We start from the raw sequence: 27002 nt of genomic DNA, 5'->3' as shown, positions 1-27002 counted from the left end.
ACCCCCAGGCGGCGCCCTAGCTGCCTGGAGGGGCCACACACTGCCCTGTACGAGCCTGGCCGCGTTTTGGGGCGGCCACAACCCAACAGAGCCGCCCTGCCCCCTCCCTCCCCGCCCAACCGCTCCCTCAGCGGTCGCAGCTTCGCGCATGCGCGGGGGGGGCTGTTCGCTGCGCTCCGTCACGGAGGCGGGGCGGGGCCGCGGCTCCGAGGGTTCCGCCCCTGGAGGGGCGGAGGGGGCGGGGCTGCGCTGTGCCGGGGCGGTGGCGGCGGCTCCGGTGGGGCGGGGAAGGGAAGGGGAAGGGACGGGGACAGGGACGGGGAGGGCCGGCACGGGAAGGGAAGGGAAAGGAAGGAAGGGGCCGGGCCGGTGGGGTCGGAGGAGCGGCCAGCATGGAGCACCACCAGCCCGCCAGCCGATACCGAGTGGTGAGCGCCTTGTCCCCGGCGGGGAGGGGGGCGAGCCCTTTCCCCACCCTTTATATTTTATTTTTAAATTAATTAATTTATTTTTTCACCCTTATTTCTCGGCCGTCTCTCGTTTGGAGGCAGGGGGCTGTGGATCGCAGGCGGGTGACCTTCAGGCATTATACTCCATAAGGGTTTGCCGCCTGCCTGAGCTGCTGGCACTGTCTGCTTTATTTTTATTATTTTTATTATTATTATTTTTTGCAGTTACTGCTTTATGGTCAGTTGTACCCGTCTGTGGGTTTTGTTGCCGGTTATACCTGTCTAGAACACTGTGATTCTGTACCAGCCTTGTTTAATATCAATTGCGCTCAATATAAAAGGTTGTTGGTCGAAAAAGAGGATGTGAGCACAGCCAGTGTCCTCAAAAGTTTCAATGTAATCCCTCAGTTCCTTCTGCTTTATGACTTCGGTATGTACATAACTTATACTGTGAAAGTCTGAAATCTCTGCTATTGCTCATAATTCCTGTTTCTTCTATGATCTTTCACCTGAGTGCTGAATTTATCTTACTGGCCTTGTTTTTTTGTTTTTGTTTTTTCTTTTTTCTTTACTACATCTTGAATATCGAAAACAATGTCGACAGAAGTCATCACATCTACTTGTGCATACATTGTATGTCCGAGGCTTCTTTACACATTTCTCTAGATATAAACGTTGCCTCTGGGTTCCAAGCGATAAGCTCGCTTTACATTTTAAAGTAGAAATAAGTGCTAATACCTATATTCAGGTTCCTAAGTCGTGACGTACAAAAACGTAGCAGCAAATACCTTGTTATAGGTCTGGCATATTTCTGTTGAGAGATCGGCAAGCAGTGTGGGAGGTTTCTATATGCTCTTGGATGATGGTACGCTGGGGCTGTCATAGAGCTGACGAGCAGACCCAGCAGCCTGTGACTTCTGAGGAGTGACGTGTGCCTTCCGTAGGGCAGCGGGTCCCAAAGCGCTTTGTGGGTCAGTGCTTCCCTTCCTGCACCACATGACCATAATTTAGCTAAAGTCAGCAGAAGTCCTGAAGTCATTCCTTCCTTTTTTTTTTTTTTTTTTTTTTTTTTGCAAAGGAGAATGAGAATGCTGGCAGAGACTTTTTTTTTTAACAGTGTTCAAACACTGTATCCTCCTTAAGGCCTCAAATAACCTGGGTATGTTTTAAGTTTTTAAAAAAAAAAAAATAGTTCTGTTACTCAAAGGAGTAGAATAGAACACGGGAGGATGGAACAAAGAAATAATTTGCCTCTAGTATTTTAAGTTATATCTGGAACTTCCAGCTGTGATGCTGATGCCTAGCTTTGCATAAATGCTTCTTGGTGTGGTCTTCTGAAAGGGCTAATCTTAATGTTAGACAGTAAGTGTTAGCCCATTCTGTTCCCCACGTATGTTAAATTATGTGGCCAATTTATGTCACTGAGGTTTTGTTAGAGAAGTGTCTGTGAAGCCTTTGCAATTACAGCACGTTAAGTTCCATTGAATTTATTGTAGGTCATAATGAAAGTGCAATTTTAATCTCTGATGTACTCTGGAGTTTAAAATACCTTCCTAATTGCTATCCCATAGGTAAGACCATGTTGTTTCATCTTCTCTCCATTATATCTGACTGCCAGACATTGAGATTTTTGTAATACTTACTGTGTTGGGTCAGGGAATGGAAGGAACCATCTGCAATTGCAGATGTACTTAATTAGCACCTGACTATTGTGATCGTGTTATGAGGTATTTGCTTGTGTAATGTCTGTGATAGGTAGTAGGCAGTAGATTATTGCAGTTTTTACGGTCATGTCCTAATCCTTGAGGACAAAATATAGAAGTGAAATACTACTTAACGTGGCTAATACTGCATTGGTTTTGTGCGTGTACCACTCCTAGTGCTAAGCTTATGAAATCTGACCAGTTCTGATATGTTCACTCTGTCCTTTACTTTTTGCCTTCATGAGTAATAGCAAGAACTCTTTTTTTTTTTTCCAGTTCTGCCTTTACTTCTAACTGATCTTTTTTTTTTTTCCTCTATTCAGTGCAAGTTGTCTTCTAAATAGTAACAATTATTGGCTTACGTTTCTGTTCATAGCAGTGACAGTAGGACTTCAGTGAAGTTGAAGGAGCTATCTCTTCTTGTTTGTGGCTCCTTTAAACAAGTTAAAAGGCTTTAAGAATTATGGGCACTTGAATTTTAAGCTTTTGCACAACAAGCCACTTTTAGCACTTTTTACGAGATAAAATATCTGATCATAAATTTAGCCCTCGTTTTTTCTTATTTTTTTGTGACAAACACTACTAATGCTTCATTCTGCATCCTATTCTTTCTTTTGCATCTGTATTTTATTTAAAAAGCATTTAAAAAATGTTCAAACGATGCAACTGTTAAAAAGCTGCTGTTTGGAATTGCAGCAAAGTAAGTGTTGTAAACTAAGAGTGGGCAGTAAATCAGCATTACGTAACTATCTGCCGCAGGCGTGTGTGACTTGTATTGCTCTCTGCCCCTCCTTTTTTGTCCTCCCTTTATAGGGCAAAAAGACAACTAATTGATGGGTAAGAACTTGTCATGCTTTCCTGCAGGAATATGACATCAGAAATAAATCAGCCAATCTTTGTTGTCTTGCTTTACTTCCTTTTTTTTTTCCCCTTCTTAGTCACTTACATACTGCAATTCTGTTGGTAAATGACTTAAAACTTCAATAAAACTTCAATTCAGGCATAATCAGTTCAGTTGTTTTCCTTTCTCCTTGCTGTCTTTTTTTGTTTGCTTGTTTTCTTCCCCTGTTCTGCTCGTTATTAGACAAGCGGAGTGAGGCATAAACTCTAGGAAAACTATAATTAAAAATTCTTCAGTGATCACTTTCCTGATTCTTTTTAACTTCTTGCTCTGTGTCATCTGACTTCAATTTGTGCATTGCTGTCTTGCTGTCTGAAATGTTTGCTCATAGTCCAACTTGTTTGCAGAAAAAGATGACTCGAATGATGCTTTGTGAATCTCTACTGAAGCAAAGCAAAAGAAAGGCATCTGTTTTCTGCAGTGCGTAAAACTGAGGGAGCGACTAAGTCCTAAAGCTTGCAATTGCTTTTTTTTTTTCTGTGAAATGTGGTTTTCCAGGTAGTTGAGTTATGAGGGAAGACTTCAAATCCACGAGTGATCTAGGTGCATAAAACCCATTGAAAACTGCAGAATTTGTATTCTGAACTGCTTAAAAATTATAACTCCCCCCAGATGTTTCCTGATTAAAGCTTTAAGGTTGTTTTTCTGGGATCAGGTAGCCAGCAATCTTTGATTTATATGGGAGGTCAGATCTATATAGGTGAGTGGTAAAATGGCTAGGTAGGTAGAGCCAGAAGCAGCTGTCCACATGGATGTCAGTTTAGCTGTCACTGGACTTGCCAGTGCCACTGGAGCACGTGGGGTTTGGGAATGCTGCTGTGGATTGTGAGTGATGTGTGATGCCAGACTCCCAAGACCTCAGGCTGCTATTGTATGGCACTATACAGGATTAAAGAAACTGATTTTTTTTTTATAGGTGTGCGAATCTTATATAAGTGTGAAGTTGTGCGTGCTTTTTAGGAACAGGATGAAGAAATGAAAGTTGCTACTATAAATACTTAATTCCAGTTAATTCCCCTACATAGTGCTACACATTGTGAATAGTTTTAAAATTATCTCAGATAACGCTTAATATTCTGCATCTCTTCTGTGGTGGGTTGACCTTGGCTGGCTGCCAGCTGCCCACCATGCTGCTCTCTTACCCCCCCCTCCTTGGCAAGGCAGGGTGATGGGAAATATAGGAAAATAGGATGAGATACCTCATGGATTGAGATAAGGACGGGGAGATTGTTTTGCCTGTGACAGTAACTGGTGAGCAAACTTGATTTGGGGAAGACTAATTTATTGCCAATTAATACAAGTAGAGCAGTGAGAAATAAAGAGAAAACTAAAACTACATTCCCTCTACCCCCCTTCTTTCTAGGCTCAACTTCAATATTAACTCTTCTAACTATTTTACCAGCCCCAAGTGGCACAGGGGCATGGGGGCTGCAGTCAGCCCATAGTGCTTTGTCACTGCCTTTCCTTCCTCCTCTTCCTTCTCTTCTCCTGCTCCAGTGTGGGGTCCCTCCTGTAGGAGACAAGTCCTTCAAGAACTGCTCCCACATGGCTCTGTACCACAGGGTCCATCCATCCCCCAGGAGCAAACTGTTCCAGCACGGGTCCCCCCCGGGTGGGCGGCAGCTCCCCCCAGGCCCCCTGCTCCTGCGTGGGCTCCTCTCCACGGGCTGCAGCTCCGGCCCGGGGCCTGCTCCTGTAGGGGCTCTCCATGGGCCGCAGCCTCCTCCAGGCCACATCCACCTGCTCCAGCGGGGGCTCCTCCACGGGGGGGCTGCCGTGTGGAGATCTGCTCCATGTGGGACCCATGGGCTGCAGGGGGACAGCCTGCTCCACCAGGGGCCTCTCCATGGGCTGCTTTTGGCAGTGGTGTGTCCCTTTTGGAGCTGGTTGGAACTGGCCCCCCTCTGACATGAGAGAGAGGCGGGCAGCTCCCAGTCTCTTAGAGAAACCACCCCTGCACCTTCCTGCTACCAAAACCTTGCCACATAAACAGTACATCTTAACTCCATCGTCACTGACTCTTTACTCTCACAATGTTATCTGGTTGAACCTTAATCAAAGTCAAATGGTCTTTTTAGGTCTTACATAAACATGAAAGTCAGCCTACAGGAGAAATGTGCACAAAGGAAATTTTCTCCTTCCTTTCTTTTCATGGGACTAAGTAGTGACTGGCAAATAAATAAAAACCGAACTGATTATTCTGCATCTTTGAAATGAGAACTCTAGCCTATATCCAACATATTTATTGTCTTTGGAGCACTCTTATGTAATTGGTATTACTGAACAGATCAAGCTAGCTTACATTAGGGAGATTTCTGTTGCTTTCCACAGATCTGATGGTGAAGTCAGAACTGGAGATAAGATGCTGCACTTGAGAGGTTCAATTTATGGTACTGAAGAATATTGAGTAAAGATGCATTAAGTGATAAGCTTTGCTGTTGCTTGCCTATGACAGTTAAACTGGCACTTCCAGGGATACAAACCTCATATTCATTGAAGATAAAGTTTTTTTCAGTGCACCTTATTTTTGTACTTGAAGCTCCTAGCGTGGACCTTTTAATAGTTTAGAAGGACTAATGAGGATCTACTGAAACGAGGTGGATTACACTTTTAAAGAATGGGCTGTCTTTGCACCTCAGACACTTTATGATTTAATAATAAAAACTTAAAATTTTGAACATTTCTGTAACATTTTCACCTGTGACAAATTTGTCTATTAAAGAGTATGTATTTTCTTGAAAGAATAGCTTAATGTTTTTATAAACTTCCTCTATTTTTTGAGGAATCTTGTCACAAATGAAGATGAAAATTTATTAATGCTTAAGTGTGTTTTCAGATACAGTAGTGATGCAGTGAATGTTTAAAAAGTAGTACGTTTTACATTTTTTCACTTTTCAGTTATGTTTTTGAATACTTTCTGTTCCATATGAAACAAGGAACTAAACCTCAAAACTGTGTGCTCCTCTCAAGTCAAGGAGATGAGGTACCAGATATTTACAAGGAGACAGAAAGTATTATACCCATTAAGCAGGATGCTCTGACTTGGTGTGCTGGTTTTGGATCCCTTTTTGGAGGACCACAGCTTTAATACCCAGCTCTGTGCCTGATTCAGAGGAAGAAGCCCCGTCTCACTGATAGAGCAGGAGCGGCTGCAGCTACAATAGCTTGCTGCTGCTTTGTGTGGGCGCAGGTTGTGGCATGTGGGTAGCTTCCTGTCTCTTTGGTGGGGACGCAAGGGGAAGTAAGGTGGGTTTTTATCAGCCCCATGTACAAATTGGATTAGTTATATAGGGCACCGGTATTACCGTACTGAGCAAAATGAGTAACGTATGCTGGTAAAATGTACCTGGGTTGTTCCACTCATGTCTTGCTCCAAAAGTATTTTTAGGCATAAATTTAGAGTTAAGCCTGAGCAAGAGATAGGCAGGGAGGAAAGGATGGAAATATCATTGTCTGTTCCGGTGCAGCAAGCTGTTGGCTTGTGAAAGCTGTGGGGGGGTTTAGGTTCTTAAAAGAAGGATATGACTGCCCTAAGATGTGACATTAAACTGTGGAAGGTAAAAGGAAATCTTCAGGCTGTCGTGTACCTGACACATCTGGTAAGTCTTGTAACTCTGTTAAATAGTAATAAAAGGCAGAAGTTCGGTAACAGGAAGAAAATGCTTTCAAATAACACGGTTCTCAGCAGAAGACACCTGTAATGTGGCCAAGCTTGATCTGTTCAGATCATGCAACTTTAAAAAAGTGGAACTTGAAGCACTCTGTCAGCTTCTTTGCATGAAAAATGAGGTAGGAAGTATGTTAGGAGAGCATCAGAAACCTAGTACTTACAAAGTGCTGTGTTAATGCAAAATTTTAGTAGAAGTCTTCCAGGTGGGGTGAAAATGAGGCACTTAAGAGAAATGCCTAATTCTAGGCTATATTTGAAACGTTATTCCCAATGACAGTGTTAACAAAACAAGGAAGTACCATCAAGTATCATCAGTACAACTGGTAGTATGTATTGTTATTCCTAACTTCTTGGGACCTAATCCCTAGTTTTCTGTCGTAGATTTGATCATGGTGTTGAGTTGCATAGTCTCCAAACCTCCTCCTAGACTTCAGGTGCTTAAGCTGCTTTGGAAAGGGGAATGATGAAATGGGCACATAAAAGTACACCCACAGTGGGCAAATTGATTTCACGCTGAGAAGAAAAGTAATCTGAAGAGGAGATGGGCAAAAAAGAATGAAAAAAAATGGCAATTTGTTAGCTTGGAGAGGCACTGCCAACGCTTCCTACTGAAGCTGAACTATTGTACAGCCAAGACTGTGGGTTTGAGCTGCCTCAGGCTTAGGTCTCCCACTTCCTGGACAAGTACTGTAACAGCTAGCATATTTTAATGAAATGGGCACCCCCTTTGCCAGCTGTGTTTTTAATGAAAATGACTAACTTCTTCTGTTTTGTGCTGAAGTCATTTCTGACTTGCACAGCCAGGGCTCACAGATGTCAGGATGTGGATGCCTTATGGCTTTGAGACTTATAATGAAAGTGGAAAATATATTTCCATTTTAACATTTAACTGTTTATTCCACTTAAGCATCATTTCCATTATCATAGGCTAAGATTAGCCTAAAACAGGAACAGTCTAACTTACTTTTCAGTCGCTCTGTAACCAAAACATCATAGGATATCCTGAGTTGGAAAGGACCCATGATGATCATTGAATCCAACTCCAATTAGGTACTGAGCCACCCCCCACAACCTTGTCCCTGACTGTGCCTCATTCAGCTGAGTTTGGAATGGACAGGATGATTTAGAAAACAGGCCTCAAAACTTTGATGTAGACACAACAAAATCCGGTCAGTATCCTGTATGTTACTTTTTTTTGTTTGTTTGTTTGTAACGCCACTTTTCATTTTCCTCAGTTACTGTTGGAGGTTTACTCCAGTTACTGCTTGGCAGAGGTTTGTCATATTACTTCTTGTAAAACGTGGCCTTCCAGGAATAAAAAGAGAGGAGAAATCTTGGTCTCTGACTACTGTGTAGTAGTTCACAAACATAATTTGTCCATTTTAGCTTTGAAGAATATTTTATATTTTGGCACTAAACCTGTTAATGTTAACTGTAAGAGGGGTCAGAATCAAGTTCTTGGTAAAGCTGTATATGTAGCCTGAATCAATGAACCTGTTTTTGCTTTTCCTTGCTTAATTTGAAAAGATTATGTAGAGCAGCCTTGAAGAAATGATAGATGATACTGTAAACATCATCCTATCTCCGTATTGCAAAAATAACCTTTTTTTTTTTTTTTTTTTTTGCGAAGTAACATAAGCTTGCATTTAAACATTGCTCTGGTAATGCTTAGTGTGGTTAACACTTCTCATTTTTGTGACGTGAGGGATGCCTTAGATAAAGCACAAGACAGAATAACAATGCTGGGTATTATTGAGGCCAGTTGTGCAGTTGATTATGGTATTTTGAATCTACTGTCATTTTGGAATTTAAAGGAAACAGTACCTAAGGTATTTTTAGGGAATGTACTGAAGCATTAAGATTTTCTTAGTTAAAGTTCTAACATTGGGGTCACAACATAGGCTTGCACCAAATGCAATTAGAAAAAAATAATATTGTAAGCTGTTTACTCTTAAAAACCTATTCCAAATCCTAGAATGAGAGAGCATAATTCAGACAAATGAGTAGGCTGCTGAAGCCCCGCAGTGTTGGTCTACAGCTGGTGATGAGCATTGTTCCATGTTCCTTCCCTGTGCCTCAGGGTCAGCTATTTTTATATACTTACTGTGGTTCAGAGGTGGCACTAGTTTGGTCTTCTGCTACTCTCCTCTGTACAGTTGAGCTTCCTCCTAGACTGTTACGATGCTTTGTTTTGTTGATGTTTAGCTACCTCACAGTTAAAAATTTGACCTGCTGGAAAGTACCTGCTTCTAGATGTGTGCATCATCTAACAATTGAGGGGCCCAGAGAATTGTGCTTTGGGCCAAGTATTGCGTAGACTTGTTTTAAAACACTTAGTTGACACTCTAGCCCTGTCTAACAATAGGGTTGGAAAACTCACTGCTATCTGTTGAGACATAAAAATGCATTCCTTAAAGAAAGGGCCTAAGGTCATGGTTGTTGTGAATTGTGTTTGTTTTATTAAAGCTGTGTGTTCCATAGTGGATGGAGAAGGATAAGACCACAAATCAAAGTGAGGACTTCTTCATTAGAGCTCATTCTTCTGCATGTAATGCATAGAAAGTATGTTCAGGTCATGTCATGTATCTGTATGGGTTTTTTAACCTGTTGTAACATCTGTCTCTATTTTTTTCTCTAATCATTTAGTTTACTGCTATCTTAAATTGATGAGCTTGAGTACTCCATTTTCCTGTTACTAGGAAAAGGAGCTATGCTCAGAAAATCACACGTGATTGACCTGCTTATAGGAATAGAGTGAGTTAGTTTTTAATAACTTGATAATTTTTTGATTTGTGTGTTATTTAATTAATATTTTCATTTTTGGGCTACTTCGTGGTGTTGAGTAGGAGACTGTTCCTTCATGGCTAGCTTTTTCAGATGCAGAAGAGAGAAAACCTCAGTGTTGCCAAAAAAAAAAAAAAAAGTTGAGATATTTTAATTTTTTTCTTAGTTCTACTCTTGAATTTTCAAGGACACATAATTACCTGTGATATAAGAGGCATAAACTGGAGTCTTTTTTTTTTTTCTGCCTAACTTTGGTCAGGGATTTAAGGTGAAATTTTATGCTCCTTCTGCAGTGCAGTTACCACGATACTTCTCCAAGAAAAAAAATTAAAACCAAAAAAGACAAACCAAAACAACAGTAACAACAAAAAACTACTTTTTCCTTATCTTCCCCCTGTAAAATGAATTTGCCATTTTTAGCATCCTCCTGCGCTGTCCTTGTTAGGAAGCTGTGTGTGAGCTGTTCTACTGTACTTTGACTTTTAAGTGAAGCATGTATTGCATTTACAGTAATACCCAGCTTTTTGAATCAACTGATTATTTTTCAGATAAAATGGAAGCTGGAACTAGCTGTTGAATATTAAATTTGCTATTGGTGAAAGGCCTGTGTATTTCCCAATTTTACTTTTTTTTTTGAAAACAAAACAAAACAATTTTACAGTTTACAAGTTTTGTATGTGTCAAATGACCAGAATATACTTTGTGAACAGATTCTATAAAGCTGCTGGTAAGTCAGGGTGTGTCTCTTTTGATTTGCGATTCCTGGAGCTGTTGATTAGTGGCAGCTGCCAACAAATCCTGACGGAACATTGGCCATGACCATGGAAGATACTGAGAATGAACAAGAAGGCTCATTGTATGAAACTGCCCAGATGCTGGGTACTGTATGCACTTGGGGATTCTCACAAGAAGAGCCTAGTGGAGCTACAGCAGGCAAAGGGAGGCAGCCTTCTTAGCAGTGCAGTCTAAAATGATTGGTGGGAGTTGGAAGTGACCGGTGCTTGCAGGGTCATGAAGGCTAAGCAATTGTAGAGCTGTTACTCACCCCCCAAAAGGCCGAACTTTGGTTTAAATCACAGGAAATAAGCTACATGAAGAGAAATGAATATATGGAGTTTATTAATACACAGGATCATTGATAGTATTAGAAGATCCAAGAATGTAAATTCATGCACATCAAATCCATAACAGATGCTAAATGAACGAAGCAGAGATGTACCATTTACCAGCCATAATATAACAGCTGGAAATGTTAGAGAAGTTTGAGGAAAATGGATGGCAAATAAGTGACTAAGGTTTTTGTGCTTTCCGTGCATATCCTGATAGTTGTGCTGGAGACAGAACGTTTCCTTAGACTGATCTCTGGTCTGAGTAATACTTCGTTTTTTACTAATGGGTCTGTAAGTTAGATTATCATTTTGAATGAGAAAGTGTTCAAGGAGGAGAGCCTTTTTTTTTTATATACTATTTTTTTTAATAGAGTTTAAACTAGTTCCTCAAGCTGTTCTTGAGTTACCATTTGACAAACAGAAGGCTAGGTGGTACACGGTGATCTTTTTAGTAACTAGAGTTACTAGTTACAATTTCTTACTGTGCACAGGCTTTAGAGTAAGCTTTTACAAACTTCTCTTCTAGAAATATTTTTACACTAGCAGAAAAAAGATTTGAAAGCTGTTGGTCCTAATTGTCCGCTTTGTTAATGTTAGAGACATCAGTTCTTTGTTGGTAGATTTACAATTAATTCCTATAATCATGTGATAGGAAAAACTTCTAGAAACTATAACTGACTTGAAATTTTACAATAAATATGAAAGATATATCTTGATCATACCAAAATTTCAGTATTCAGAATTATCTCAGAATAATTTTGTATGAGAGAAGAAACCCCCCTAAGTGGGGAGAAATGGAAGTGTTAACACTACTAAGAATCGTTTAGTTTTTAGAATATTTACTGTTAGAAAAGAGTTCTGATACTGACACATGGTATGTTGATGTCCTTTATGAGCAGGTTATTTGCTATTAATGTAGGGGTTGGGAAGGTATAGGTATCTAAGAAGCCATAGGGAATGAATGCAAATGTGTATGTCATGCTATCTAATGTGTAATTGTTTAAATTTGGATTACAATGAAAAAAAGTAAAATTGTATATGTGAAGTAGCCACTGGGGGAGGTGAACATTTTCCCTTGAGGAAGTCCTGATCACCTTTTCTAATTACCGCCTCCCCTGCTGGTTATAGGTTTCTTTGAGGAATAATTTGATAGTTGGGAAAATCCAATAGGCTAGATCTCTAGTTAAACAAAAGTGACTAAAATTATTTAACAGCTTCCTGAGTTAAGTGGCTATAAAGTGTCTTCAGTGTCTGTGGCTCACCTTAGTTATACATGGGTGTCTAACTTTGGCAGAAAAGCCATCCTGTTGCAACATATTTTTCAACAATGTTCAGTATAAATCTCTTCAGATTCTTTTTAGTAGAAGTTTGCCGACAGAGATTGCGGGTTTCCATGGTACCTAATCCTTATTTAGAAGACACATTTGGTATTTCTACACAGCTGTGGAATGGCAGCAATGGACTTCTGTTCTGCTTTTCTGCTTCTAATGCAGATTTTACACCTTTGACCTCAAAACATGTTGATTACTGTTGAAAACTTTCTGCTGAGATGTATCGTTTTAAAAAATGACAACAGGCAGACAAAAAAAAAAAAGGCAACCAAAAAAAGCCACTCCACTATCATGACTGTCACTAGATCTCGGTATGTGATAGCGGAGACTCGCCAAATGATGGGATGATGGAGGAGAAAATACTATGTTCCGTGTGCTTGGGAGTGCTGATTAAATTTGATCAGTTAGTTTTAGAGAAATACCAAAGAATTAAAAGCAAAAGTTAGTTGGAAGTTGCTGGACTTTGGTGTTTTACCAGAATGTACTGAGTGCCTTATAATCTTCATCGCTTCAGGGTTTGGTATTTATTAGAAGACTTTCATCTTCGGAGACTTTATTTTCTAGAGTTCTGTGGCTGTGGCCAGTATTGCGTGTTTCAGGAGAGATTGCATATGATGATGATGAACTACAAGTAGCTTGCTTCCTAAGTAGCTGGGAAGTTGTCAGTCCGCTCTGCGTGAGTTTGTGTTGGGCTGGTGTTACAACACGAACTTGGGGAAAAAGGCATCATCTTGCTGTAAGCTGTTGTATTGGTAGAAGATGAAAACCTGTACTTAAAAGAAAGCTAGTAACTTAAAATGCAATGATGAGGTATTCACCCTCTTCACTGCTTCACCCCCCCAATATTATTTTATTTTTAAAAATTGTGAAAGATTTCTTCCAAATGCTGTTGTGGGTTTTTATTTTCCTCCTAAGAAAATAAGAACAGTTCTTTAGTGGAAGGATTTATTTCTCTCTTCTGCTCTTGTATTTCTTGTCTAAGAGTATTTATAGATTAAAAGCCACCGAACAATCAAAACTAAAAGCAATAGTGACCTAAATGAGGGTGGGTTGATCTTAACACTTGAATGGCATTTATAGGTTAATGGTATGGGTTTTATGTTTATTTTTTTTCTAAAAATAAGGAAGCAATAGTCTGTAGTGTGAGCTGGTTAGACCATAATGCCATTCAGAAACAAGAGAGATAGGGAAGTTGAACTAAAAGCTGTCTCTAACATGAACTATTTTCACAACAGGTTCAGAATTAAATTCTATTTTAAGATTGCATTTGTTTTTATTTTTTTCCCTAGAAAATCCAAAGATTAACACTTTGCTATTTGCAGATGAAGAAGCCCTACTTTACACTCCTAGAACTGAAAGAGGCGGTGCAAGATGTGGTTGCAAGACCAGCACTTAATACGCAACCCTTATGTGATCTAGTGAAATTGTTTTTGTGTATTCTGCATTTCTTATGAATAGCATCTCGTTTGTATGGAACAGTTAAGAATAGGTTTACAAATCATTACCAATAGGCAGGTGTAAAAGACCTTTATTTTTTTTAGTACATAGAGATACCATGTGTAACATAAAAAAAAAAAAAAAAAAAGGGAGAAGCTTCCTGAAAGCTTGATGAAGATGATGGAAGTTTTCTTGTTAACCTGCTGTTCTTTCCACCTATAATATTTACTGTGTTAGAATTCCTGTGGAATAAATACCTGTGCACCAGTATGGAAGAGGTCCTGAATCTACTGCAGAAGTCTTGGAATACTTGTTACGCACTGCAGAGGCAATCTTAAGATGAGTCCTTCCCTGCAGCACCAGAAGCTGCAGTAAGTGGATATTTTTGGTTGACCTTTCGGCATGGTCTGAAACTTGCTCTAGAAAACTACAAGTGTGCAAGTGTTAACTTCTACAAAGTGACAAAGATAAGCCTCTGCTGCTGAGAGTGTTGCTTTTCATGGAGGAGGTGTACCAGTTGACTGGCTTAGCATGCAAAGGTTGAATTTGCATGATCTAGTTAGGTTATCTCCATGCTTTCACATAAAGCATATCATAAGATTCAGTGTTTTGGAGTTTCTATGCGTTGTATTTGTTTTAACACCATTGGGATGAACTCATAAACTGATCAGTGTGAGGTCAAAACTGGAGGAGCCAAGCTTCCTGAAAAATGTGATAGTAATATCATGGGAAAGGCTAGAAAGGAGGACAAATCAAAGTACTTACAATTGAAAATTGCTGGTGAGAATGCTGGTCTTCGGTGTCTCAGGCAGAACCATTACTACTGAAACTTATTCAAAAGCTTACCTAAAAGTCAGGCTGTGTCAAGATGAGCTGGTCGTAAAAGTATAAAAAAAAGACAGAAGAAGCAAGCTAGCTAGATGCTTTTTTTTTTGTCTGTGGCAGCATCTTCTGGATAATTTTATGCTACACTAAAGAAATTTTATAAATAGCATGAAAGTAGCTTATATTTTTAAACAAGGTTTTTATACTGCTTGTAATGTGCTGTTGAAATTAATTATGTTGCAACAATTTTACAATGTACATAACTTCTGTAAATTGCGTTTTTTAAAATGGAAATTTACAACTTCTGGAAGAATGTGCAGAAAATTAGTTACCAGAATTACTGAGTGATGTTTGTGTATGTTAACCTATCAATGTGAATAGAGCTGGCATGTGCTACTTTATCTACATTATCAGAAAACATCGTTCTAATCTTGTGCAAATAGTATACATGTGGCATTAGACGTCATCACATGATATCTTTTTCCTGTGCCCTTTTTAAAATTTAGTGTATCTTAACAACTTGCCTATATTACCTCTCTTCTACAAGTCAGTCAATGCATCACCTATGCATTGACTGGAGTAATGGATTTAAACTGAAAGAGGGGAGATTTAGATTAGATGGAAAGGAAGAAATTCCTTACTCTGAGGGTGGCACTGGCACAGGCTGCCCAGAGAAGCTGTGGATGCCCCATCCCTGGAGGTGTTCAAGGCCAGGCTGGATGGGGCTCTGAACAACCTGGTCTGGTGGGAGGTGTCCCTGCCCAGGGCAGGGGGGTTGAAGCTAGATGGTCTTTAAGGTCCTTTCCAACCTAAACCGTTCTATTAAATGAAGCAAAATGTTTATCCAGCCCAGCAAAGTTTGGTAGGTCATAGAAAATTACTGTTTGCAGGCAAAAGAATAGTGTAAGCAGAGAGTGAGGTGGTTCTTTTTTTTTTGTTTGCTTTTTTTTCTCCTTTAAAGGCTTAAAGAGTGAAAATATCCATGCCTGTCCCCTCAGGAAAGGACCCTGTGCCAAGCACTTTCTTCTGGTTCATGTTCTGTATAGTGTATAAGTAGATTTTAGGTATCAGATCTGATTACTTTGGAAATAACTACACAAACAAAATAGAGGACTTAAGGAAAGGAGAAGATGCAGCACTTAAAGAAGTGATTTGTAATAAAAATTAAATGCTAAAATAGCTGTGTTTTCCAAAATATTTTTATGCTGGAATATCTGTCCCTGATTTTTAGCTTCTTCTGGAATGAAATAGTGAATTATTGTTTTATAGATGTTTTCTGCGAAATAAACTGAAGGTGTATTATTTTTCTTCAGATGACTTTTACCAGGTGTTTTTTCCTACATTGCAAATATTCTCTGGTAGTCTCCATGAGATTTTGAGCGTTTGTCAGAAAAAAAAACATTGCTGCTGTATCTAGCTTTGCATGTTAGCTGTGCTGACAGACACATCTTGCAATGTATCTGCTAAGACAGATACATCTGACTCTTCAGCCTGGAGTGTACTGTAGTTCAAGGGCTGTGAAAGCTGGAGTTGAAATACTTGTGTGTATAGTTTAAGAGAAATGTAAGTCGATTAACAAATATTCCCTTTTTTAATTGTAAAGCTTCTGGTCAGCCAGATACACTGCATAGAAACCAAGATTTAAAGGAATCTGCTTTGGATTTTATGAAGATGAATTTCTAGACAGCTAACTATTGCTAGGTATGGCCAACTAAACTACAATTGCGAAGGAAAGCATTTTTTCAGAAGAAAGTTTGATACAGAAATAACAGGAAAAAGTGTCTTTGCATTCCACTTTTAAAATGCTGTGATGAGGGCAGGGGAAGGCCGTAACTTGCAGTTGCTTGTAGTTTAAGAGGTCCTAGCAATTGTTTTTTTGTTTGTTTTTTTGCTGTCATCGTAGCAAATGCAGTTGAATTGCTTATAACTATATAATGGTGGTGGTGGTGGGGGTTGAACTGTAATCTGTAATTTCCCCTTGTCCTTTAATTAAAAAGGCAGGCTAAAATAATCTTGCTGTTGGAAAACTTCTTAGGTCTAATTTCTTCACTTTTAATGTTAAATACTGAGAAGGTGATGTTTAAGTACATAGCTTAAGTAATACCTTGAAACAGACGTTTTCTGTTCCCTTCTGAGTGTTTTTAGCTTGGTTTCTATGGAAATGAAACCAATGTAGTGTGTCAGGCCTCTTCTTCCCCTGTCTCCAAAAATAGCTTCTAAATTTACCAGCCAGTATAAGCCAAAATTAAACAGGCAGGGGGAGGTTCGAAGAGGGTTGGGCTCCTACAGGTTGCCAGCAAACTGGTGACTCCACAGAGGAGGATCAGTGCCCTGTGAAGACAAGGCAGATAGAGAAGGTTGTACCGTCCTGTCTTGCAGCACGTCTACACTGTTGGCATAGGCAGAACTTCCAGCTTGCCAGAGCAAGCTATGCTTTTTGTTTTATTTTTAATTTTTTCCATTGGAGACCGAGGAGAGCAGAAGAGCTGAAGTTACTGTCTTGAGGAGAGAGTAGGAGTCAACACTTGAACCAGCACTAACAAAAGCTAGCTTCTGCTTGTGGGACAATTAGCATTTATTACTCTAGCTGTAAATACTCAAGCTTCTTAAGCCGCTTCCTGTGATTTTAATGCTGGGGTATCCTGTAAGGAATGTTGTGATTGTCTTACTGCAATAGGATAACCCTTATACACTTAAGAATTTCTGAAAGGTCTATAGAGTAAAATAAAAGACAGGATAAATAGAAATACTTAGTCCCTGAATGAGTCATACTAAACAAAAATCAGAACTATGCCTTCTCAATGCTCTAAAAGGCATAACAGGACTCCTTTGTATAAAGCCTGTAGTATGGAGTTTCTCTGTTTCCTAATTGCACTTGCTACAACAATTGAATGACTCGTTAACACGGTGAAGTAAAGAAGTCTTAGGTTGGGAGAATAATATGCACCTACTGTTACCTACATCATTTGCAGCTGTTAATAAATTTCAAATAATCTGGAGAAAAGTAGCTTCCAAGAAACCAAGCAGAAGAGAGAAAACTAATTTCCTCAGTAATGTGAGAGTGGGTATTGAGCAGTGATATGCTCCTTGACCAATTGGTGCTGTGAATCTTTGTAGAATGGTCACAGCACAAGCGGTGTATTGGCAGGAGGGAAAAAGCTGTTATTGAAGCAGACAGCAAGAGGAAAGGAGGAACGAAGATAACAGACAGAAATACATTAACTAGGCTTTACTTCTTCCTCTGTTTGTAGACCAGGTTGTTGCAGTGAGGTAGTCAGAACTACACACGCATCCCAGATACTATTTGTATTTGGTGTACTAGCCATTAATGCAGAAAGCCAGAAATTTTGTTATTTGTCTCATTGCTAGTAAAATGACAATTTTATTTAAAAGTAGTTTTGTTACCTATATCAACTTCAATACCATACTATCGTTGTGAATGATTGTACTTAATGTAGAACCATTTTTCTCTGACCTGCTTGACCTTTCTAGAATCAAGTGTCTTGTCTTCTCACACGCTTTCTGTATCTCTAAATACGTTAGGTTATTTTGAAGTGGTTTTCTTTTTTCAGGCCTTAACTACTATAAATAGCTTTACAGATTTCTCAGTTTACTGCTTTTTCTGGATCACTGATTAGACATTAAATGACCTGACTGCTCAGTACCCAGAGACCTTCAATAACCTCTATCAGTTCTATTCAAGGTCACCTCTCTTTAATAGCATGTGCTTGTGTGTGTTGTGTGTGCATGTATGTGTGTGTATATGTGTATGTATATAGATTTGTGTATATATCTGTTTTATATACAGATGAAACCTTTCCTTTAAGCTATAATTCTTTGAATGCAGTATTGGGAAGGACTCTCGAGAAAGTGTTAAGTTACTTGTTAGAGCCTTTTTCAAATTTGACACATTTAAAGACAATAGCGTAGAAGCCGTGTGAAAATTTTATGAAATTGTTGTCACAGTAACTTTTTTTGAAGTATTTTCCGTTTGCCCTTGACCTGTCTTTTCAATTTACCTGTCTTTAGTTAAATGTCTTACTTGCTTGTAATTCCTTCTGTTATCACTAGTTTAGTGTTAGAAAGAAAAGCACAGAATTTATAACCTGCAGAACTTAGATATACCCTGGATATGCAACCATTTTGTAAGAATATAATGCTAGTTAATAAAATTTGTTTAGCATTCTTATTTTCCAATAATCTGATTACAGTTTGCCCAATACAAAAGTAATGATATATTCTTAGTATTTTTTTTTGTTATTGCTAGGACAATAATATTCTGTATGATGTTTTTAGAAACTATTAAAATTATAGAATTCTTGTTTCAGATATGTTCAATTTATTCATCTGACTGTTTTAAATATGAATGCCTCAGTAGTCATCATATAGGCATCTCGTAGTTCACACTAGTGTGAACACTAATATGTACTAATACTTTTTTTATATCAAGCTTGTATTCTTCCTTCTTAGTTTGATTCTAAACGCTATCAATTTAGCTAAAATAATCAAAAACACCTTCTCAAAGAACATACATTGGTTGATGGATCTGAATTCTATTGTTTTAACAAACATGCTTGCTTATCGTAATTCTCAGTTCTCTGTAAGCTTAACTGGACGTGTTCTTTTAGAACTACATTTTAAAAAGCAAGCAAACCAGCAACTTAAAGTTTTATAGGAAAGGATTCTTTCTCGAAGGTAGAGAAACGCAGAATTTTTTGGAAAGTCTTAAAATTTGAGTGGAGAAGCTCTCTAACGAGACGCAAGAGTATAGGAATTACATTTATACAAGTAGTGTTATTTCTTGATTTCCTCTAGATTGATACAGTAAAAATAGTTTTGCTCACCTGTTGTTTTTTAACATCAGTTAATATATTTTATGAATGTATTTAAGAAGATTGTTTAATAGTTTTAAAATATTAATGGAATAGGAAGTATTTTAAACTTAGCATTTTCCCAATAGAAAACATTAAAAATGCAGATTTTTAAAATTCTGTGAATGTCACTGAGCAAAAGTGACATTCGGGGGGAGGGGGAGCAGTTAAGATTACTTTTGGCTGTTTACTTTAAAAGTATTTAACTGGACTTAAGTAGTCATGTGCTGTTTGCATAAGTATTTTCTTTGGTTTGGTGGAAGAGCGATTTTCTTTTTGATCACAGTCCTGCAAGTGTTAGGTGGTTGTGTAAAGAAGTGCCTGAAATTTGTGTGTCTTTCTTTTAAGCTTCACAATGAGGATGACCCACCAGAGTCTTCAGCAGCTGAGCAGTCTTCCACTTCTACAGAGACTACACAGACTCCTCAGACAGCAGCCGTATCTGAAGCAGATACTTCCCCCCCACCTTACTGTAGCATAGCTGTAGAAGCAGCTGCAACGTCAGGTATTTTTCCTTACATAACAGCTTGTCAGAGAGGAGTGTGTATGAATCAGCGCTTGGTTCAGAGTAGTATGGTGCTGCGGTATTTCTTCTATGCGCGCAATTGCAGCAAAAAGCTAGGCTTTCATGCACAGCTCTTTGTCCAGTTCGTTCAGAAGCATGCTTTTAAATTGCACTGATTCTTCCAAATTGCTAGACTAAATGGATGTTCATTAATTAGTGTAATGATTAGCTTTTATTTAAGTTTGCCTGTAGTTCAGTGCCACTACATATTTGAGTATTTATGTAGTTCAGTGCCACTACATATTTGAGTAGTGCTTCATTATTAGACCTCATTAGCAATTTTCATTGCCTGTTTAACACCCCTCCACTCCCCTGTCAAACCTAAGACTTCTTAAAAGTATGTGCCATGTTTGGTGAAAATATTGCCATGAAAAAGATTTATTTTCCTTTAAAGACTCTTCATAAAACTTCTTGTGGAAAATTAGAAGCAGGACTTTTTCCCCATTTATTCACTACTCCTTTTCTGATGAGGCTGTGACCCTCCTTTAGGGTATAGGAGACTTAACAGCAGGCAACATCAAAGTCACTGTTTCAGCGAAGTTGCCTGGATTTGCATCTCCCATGTGCCGAGTAAATGTTTCGGAATTAATCTATGACCTAATTCTTTAACGATGATTAAAGAAGCAATTTCCTATCCCTGCTCTTTCAGACAGTGTTTGCAAGTGTAACATGTAGCTGTGCTGAATTAGCCTTATGTGTAACATTTTTGTAGTGTGCTGACATATTTTTGCCATGTGACCTGTGCTGACAAATCTTTCCCATGTAAGCAATCTTGTGCAAACTATTACTGGCTGTAGGCAGAACCTTGAGGTGTATTTTAAATAGATTTATTCACTTAATTAGTGGTTCTATGCTATATTTACTTTGCTATTTTGATATGTAACAATGAAGTCTGTGGTTCGTTTTGATATAGGAACATTTTCAAAAGAATATGATGAAACTGAAAATCTGGAGAAAATGAATTTCATGGAGCAATTGGAGTTAGCAACAGGATCTTGCTAATAAAAATACATTGTAATTATTAATAGACTTAACTAGTTGATGTTGAAAATTAAAAGCTTTTTTAGGATATTTCTTTGCATGTCTCTTCTATGATATTATAAAAGAAACACTGGTTGGAACACCTAGAGATATAGCTAAGCTCATGAATTTTTTTCATAAACTGTTTGCTCCTTGCAGCACCTATTTTAAGGTTTATGTCTTGAGTAGCAGCTAACAGAACCATTAATACATGTTCACCACTTAGTTGTATAAAAATACATTCTTTAAAAGTTCGTAAGAACGTGAACCCCGAATATCATCAGTTTCAGATTCTAGAGAATATGCACTTTAAAGCTCAGTAGTTTTATGCACATAAAGCTTGTTATTCTTGATATCTTTCTGGTTTAAAAATGCATAACCTCTTTATTTTGAACAGAAACACACAATGAATTTTACCCTGTACCACCTCCATACAGTGTAGCTACCTCTCTTCCTACATACGATGAAGCAGAGAAGGCCAAAGCTGCAGCAATGGCAGCTGCTGCAGCAGAAGTTGCCCAACGAGTAAGTGTTGTAGTTCTTTATTTCAACTTTGTAAAACCTGAGGCTAATCTAATTGTTTATAGTAATTCGGATCGTATTATGGCCTATTTATTAAAATAAAGGTAAACAGATGATTTTAGATATTTTGGATTTTTTTTTATAGATTAAATCCATTGTACTATGGAAAGTGTATAGTATTTACTGTTCTGAGGCATAGCAGCTGGCTAAACACTTCTGAAAGCCAAATATTACTCTGTTTTAATAATTAATTTACTATTTTGTTACCTTTTAAGTATCCACTACTAACGTTACTTTCTACAATTAGTGCTGATATTGAGTGTTTCAGGTGGTTTTAAAAAATTAATTAGTAAAGAAGGTAGAGCTTTGGAGAGGAAGGGGATTCTAATAGTCCGGAAGGGTTGAAATACCAAACAGCGGAGATCTTCCAAAAGGAAAAATCCCTGCTACTTGTTTCATGAAAGCTTTAATACTGAAGTTTGAAGGAATGTTCCAAGTAACCCTGAATGTTCAGACTGAGGGAGATGGGGTTGTTCAGCCTGGAGAACAGCAGAAGGCTTTAGGAGATCTTACAGCGACCTTCCAGTACCTAAAGGGGGCCTACAGGAAAGCTGGGGAGGGACTCTTTGTCAGGGATAGGATGAGGGGGGAATGGCTTTAAACTGAAAGAGTAGATTCAGATTAGATATAAGGAAGAAATTCTTTACTCCGGGCATGGTGAGGCACTGGCACAGGTTGCCCAGAGGAGCTGTGGATGCCCCATCCCTGAAGGTATTTAAGGCCAGGCTGTATGGGACTTTTAGCAACCTGGTTTTGTGGGAGGTGCCCCTGCCCATGGCAGGGGGGTTGGGATTAGCTGATCTATAGAATTCCTTCCAACCCAACCCATTCTATGACTTAAAAATAAAATAAATAAAATCACATACCACAAGTTATAGTACACAGTAAATGAATAGGTATATAACCAGTGCTTTTAATTTTGTTTGAACTAACGTTATAAAGAATGCAGTATTCGGAGTAAAACCAAAAATTCGATACCTGCAATTAATGTTAAATGTTAGTTTTGTAAACAATTGATGATTTTGTTCTTTCTTTTTCTCTCCCAAATTTTGGAAGGTGGAAGTTCTGCTATTTGATAGGATTGGCCATAATATGCTGTATTTAATTTAGGCTTCCAGTGCTTTCACTAGAAATCCCCATTTTGAGATCAAGGTGATTTAAGATGGATTTTAAGGTGGTTCCTTGCCACCTCAGATTTTGAGGTGGTGCCTCACCACCCTCTGAGAATAGGTTGTCCAGAGTCGTTGTGGATACCCCATTTCTTCAAGACCAGGTTAGATGAAGCCCTGGGCAACCTCGTCTAGTGACTGGCATCTCTGCCTATGACAGGGGTGTTGGAACTAGATGATCTTTGAGGTCCTTTCCAACCGAAGCCATTCTATGATTTTATGATTCTAAAATCTTACTGACTGCGTTGTAGCTATTGGGCACATTGTGCCTGTGAATGGAAAAAAAATTTTACTCACACAGGTGGAGTCGGTTTCTTCCTTGACTGCCATGCAGTAATCGGTATATGCAGCTTTAAGTATATGCAGCTAAATTTTAAAATGGGTTTGCCTAACATCAAGGTGAAGGTGTTGTACAAGCCTGTTTTACTAAATGTAGCAGTGAATCTGGAATATTTGCATGGTTACTTGCCAAGCTCCTGCTAGGAGGTGGTCATCTTGTAACCTTTTAGTCCATGCTTCTGTTAGAGCAATTATGTTGTCTGTTGTTACTGCTTGTAATATAAGTACAATTTATGATGAAATATTGGTCTGAAAGAAATCCTTAATCTGAAATTACAAACCTTTACATTCAAAACATTAGCAACCAAAACCTTAATTTTAAGGGTACTGTTACCAGTCCTATGACACTTCAGATGGGGCACATGTAACTTTCTTGCAAGATTCCTGTTGCTTTTAACTTTGTACATCTGGAACCCTATGGGGTGAAAGCTGTAGATGTAAAAGCAATTGTCCTTGACCTGAATTTCATTGGAAAAAAACCTCAGGCTGGGATTCAGCCAATTCTAAGAATAGAGTTAAGCAAAAACAATAGTTTTTAAACTGTGTTCTTAAGCCTTTTTATTTTGGAGCACTTGAATTCTCACATGTTTAGGTCACTGTGTCAGAAACATCTTTTGCTCATTCTCAGAAAATCTGCCTGGCTTTGGCCAAATTCAGTTACTGAAAAATGAGTTTCCATAGTACATGCATACAGCTTTAAATTTAATACATTTGTGGAGATTGTCCTTCATGAACAAGTTCAGACTGCTCATAGTTCTGAAGGAGATGGGACTTGAGATGTTTTGTCACAAGAGGACGTTTGCAGATGTCTTGTATCAGAACAGGATTATCAGGCTAAAAGTAAATGCACTGTGTGACTGCTCATGACTACTTCTGGTGAAAACACTGGAACTGTGAGTTTCTGGTGTGCTGTGAAATAGTTTTATTATTCTCGGCCTTTGATCAGTACATAATCATGAGGTTATTTGTATTAGGTAGAAGGGTAAAAGGACAAAGACTGAGTCTCTAAAGCTTACAGCTTACATGTTTTGTGAAGAGCAGTCTGGTTTTGGTTGGTCAAAGAGATAACTAACTTAGTGAACACAGGCAGGGTGAGGGAGGATGGGTCTAAGTCAAAATGAGAAAAGGCAAAGCTGAATGGAGAGCATTAGTATGTAAGGAGCACAGAGTGATCTTAATGAGAAGCAAGAGGGAAAAGAATAAACTTTGGTGGGATTGGTGGAGAAAGGAAACCAAATGAAGACAAAATGTGGTACTGTAAAAGCAGCTGAAGTGGGTGAGTGAGAAAAAGAATAGGAATGGAGAAGGAACACTGATAAGATTATGTTGCTTTGTGAGGAGGCACTTGTGGAGCTTAGGAAGGGAAATGACTGTATTTGGAAAACGTGAGCATAGTAAAAAAAAAAAAAGTGAATAAAATGATTGAGCAGTCAATCAGTAAGAAAGAATTGCCAAGACAGAAGAACAGTAAGTAAAATGGAGGTGAGGAGGAATCTAGATTTTAGAAGTAGGAGAGTAGGTTATGGTGACAAAGGGATAAATGAACTTTTGCATGAAGCCTGTCAGTATACATGCTTTTCCAAAACACACAGAAGAACTCAGGAAGTGCTTACACTTAAGTGAAATTTGTAAGAATTTCACCTACTTACGAAAAACGGGTAGGAACACACCATCTTTCCACCAAAGCAGAAATTAACTGGAAAGCTGTAGACTAAGGCAGTACAGTATCAGGAGCTGCCTCAGTGTACCTAAAGGCCTCAGACTGCTAAGGATCTCAGATTTGATAGTTTCTGCTTGTTTTGCTTCTGTGTTTTTTCTTCTCTTCTTTCCTATCCTTTTTTTTTTCCCTCTTTTCCCTTTCAGCACACGCTCATGCATAAACGCACAAGCTATATTAAAGACTCGGTATTAAGACTGTGGAAAAAGTCACATTATGCTTAGGGTGGTGGTTTGCCATCCAGAGGGGAAGGATTTTGATCCTTAGCTCTACATACCTGTGGAAGAATAAGTCACATGGACGTTACTAGTTTGCAATTGTTTTCTCATTTTCATTGTCTTTGAGATCACAAGCAGTGACATCTGCACACAGTGTCTGAGTTATGTATTATATACTTTGCAAAATGTACACAAACTATATAATGTATTTTTTCCATTTCTAATTTTCAGGTTTATGAAACTAGTGCTTTAAGGATGTAAATTATGTTATGATGTGCCTCTAGCTTCCTGCTTGTAAAATGAGGATATAGTGCCTCTTCACTACTATAATGGGAACAGAGGCAAAGAGTTAGATGCCCTTATATTATCTTGAGTGACACATGAAGCTGGTAACTATTTCATGGTACAGTCAAAAGTGTGCAGTAAAGAAGGCTTCAAACCTATTAATTGAACAAAAGAAAGGAAAATGGTATAAGAAGATAGTTCATTAAATGTGCTGCTTTCGTACTCTTTTCCTGAATGAGGTAGGGATGTTATGGAAAAAAAAAATTACCGTAATCACATCATAGACTTCGTAGTCCCTGCATCCATAGATTGTATGAACGATCCAAACTTAAAATTTATGGGTGCTTTTTGTACTTGATTTTGTGTATTTAATCTTAAATATTTACACACAATCTATGTTTTTATTCCCTTCAAAGTCTTCCAGTTAGCTCAGTGCACCAAAGAAATTGTAGGAATCCTTTGTCATCAGTTGTGATAGCATTAGTTATGCTGGCTTTTCATCTTTTCCTTTTCAAATTCTAAAGGTCAGTTTTAAAAGGTTAATTTAAACGGGCAAACATATTGCTAACAGGTAAATGGCTTGTTTGTATGTTGCAATGAATGGCTTTTACTTGATGCTCTTCAGTTGCATTTGTCTTACGTTTTTCTGTTTTTACATGCTTAGCACGCCCAGTTTAGGGAGTCTAGGAGTCTGTTTGATGAAATATTCCTCAGTCGTCCCGAGGTATGGTATAGTTCTCTCTAGTTTAGACTTTAACTATGAATTTTCCTATTGGCAAACAAATGCTTCTGGGTTTCATTATGCCCCCCCACACCTCCTCCTCCTTAACTTCTCCATATTGTTTTGTATGCTGAAGATATCATTTATGGATTTTACTAAGTAACTTGATCCTTTTTCCTTACAAGTTTTTCTCTGTAAATCCTCTTCATTGAGAAGAGTTACCAGTTTAGCTATCCAAAGGGTTACTGAAAACACTGTTTCTTTCCTTGAGTAAAGGTGGTTGTCTCATAGTATGCCATGCTAGGTTTCAATTTAAAAGAAGCTACAAAGCCTTGGGGGGAAAAAAAAAAAAAACAAACAGCCCTCTTTTTGTAAAACAGCTACAGAGAACACTGTTTCCAGAGGAGTTAATAGGTTTGACTTCAACAGATCCTGTGTAGTATTTCATATCCTTTAGCTTAAAGAAATTCCTCTGTTTGATATGCTATTCATGTTGATAATATATTTTGCTATTTAACTGTTTCCCTGGTCATAGGAATACTAATTTTTCTGTTTATACAAATTTCAGCATATTTAACAATAAAATGAATTGTCTGTGATCCTTACAACGGCTAATTTTGTCAAAAATCAATATAAGATATTAAAAAAGTGCTTTATTTTTTAGGAGTTTGCATGTGTGTATGTATAAACTATGTGTCGATAACTAATTATCTCTATATAACTAGATATCAATGACATTCTCACTAAGAAGAAAATATAAATATAATTATTCAGTAAATGTCATTAATATAAAATAGAAGTATTACTATAAAGTTGCTCATTTTCTGAGCATCAGCTGAGAGGACAGAGTCATTCTGCATTGTCCCTTTTTATTCCACAAAAATGGGACCAAAAAGGTGGCAAACAATTATTCTTTGAAGAAAAGTTAGGACTGTTGACACTAACTAGATTAAATGAGAGCACTGTCTTGCAAAGGACAGCCTGTATTAGTGGGAACTGAGCAGTGGGACTGATTGTAAAACCAGATACTAAGTGATGTAAGCGAGGGCTGAATCTGGTTTAAAGGTAGGAAACTTTCATTTCATTAAAGATTCTGATAATTTCAATATGCCAATTTTTGGAGATGGTAAATAGAGCTTAGTTTACTATACTTGTCTTTTGACATAGAGTACAATAAATAAGTTGCTAACGCTTATTGCAAATGCCTGTTCTCGTGTCCCTGGATTATTTATTGATTCACATTTCTTATGCATGTTGCTAAGGCTTACATGTGTATAGAGAAACCTGTTAAACTTGTTACTGTAGC

At 38.3% G+C, this 27002-nt stretch overlaps 1 protein-coding gene across 4 annotated transcripts in view; it reads left to right on the top strand.

Annotated features, from left to right (window-relative positions):
- The first annotated feature begins 269 nt into the window (after positions 1–269).
- Positions 270–27002, top strand: part of NDFIP2 (Nedd4 family interacting protein 2) — a 58283-nt gene continuing 31550 nt past the window's right edge. The window contains exons 1-4 of one of the 4 annotated variants that reach the window (XM_035565209.2): positions 274–428; positions 19429–19585; positions 21063–21190; positions 25640–25699. In XM_035565209.2, the coding sequence (XP_035421102.1) occupies positions 393–428; positions 19429–19585; positions 21063–21190; positions 25640–25699 (381 nt within the window). In that variant the 5' untranslated portion in view covers positions 274–392. Of the gene's footprint in view, positions 429–19428; positions 19586–21062; positions 21191–25639; positions 25700–27002 lie in introns of all 4 variants that reach the window. The other 3 variants (XM_035565205.2, XM_035565211.2, XM_035565212.2) reach the window with 3 other exon arrangements.

The sequence above is a fragment of the Cygnus atratus genome, chromosome 1 (assembly GCF_013377495.2).
Source record: "Cygnus atratus isolate AKBS03 ecotype Queensland, Australia chromosome 1, CAtr_DNAZoo_HiC_assembly, whole genome shotgun sequence".
Lineage (NCBI taxonomy): Eukaryota > Metazoa > Chordata > Aves > Anseriformes > Anatidae > Cygnus > Cygnus atratus.
The sequence above is the reverse complement of the archived record's forward strand: the minus strand, read 5'-3'. Positions and strand labels throughout refer to the sequence as shown.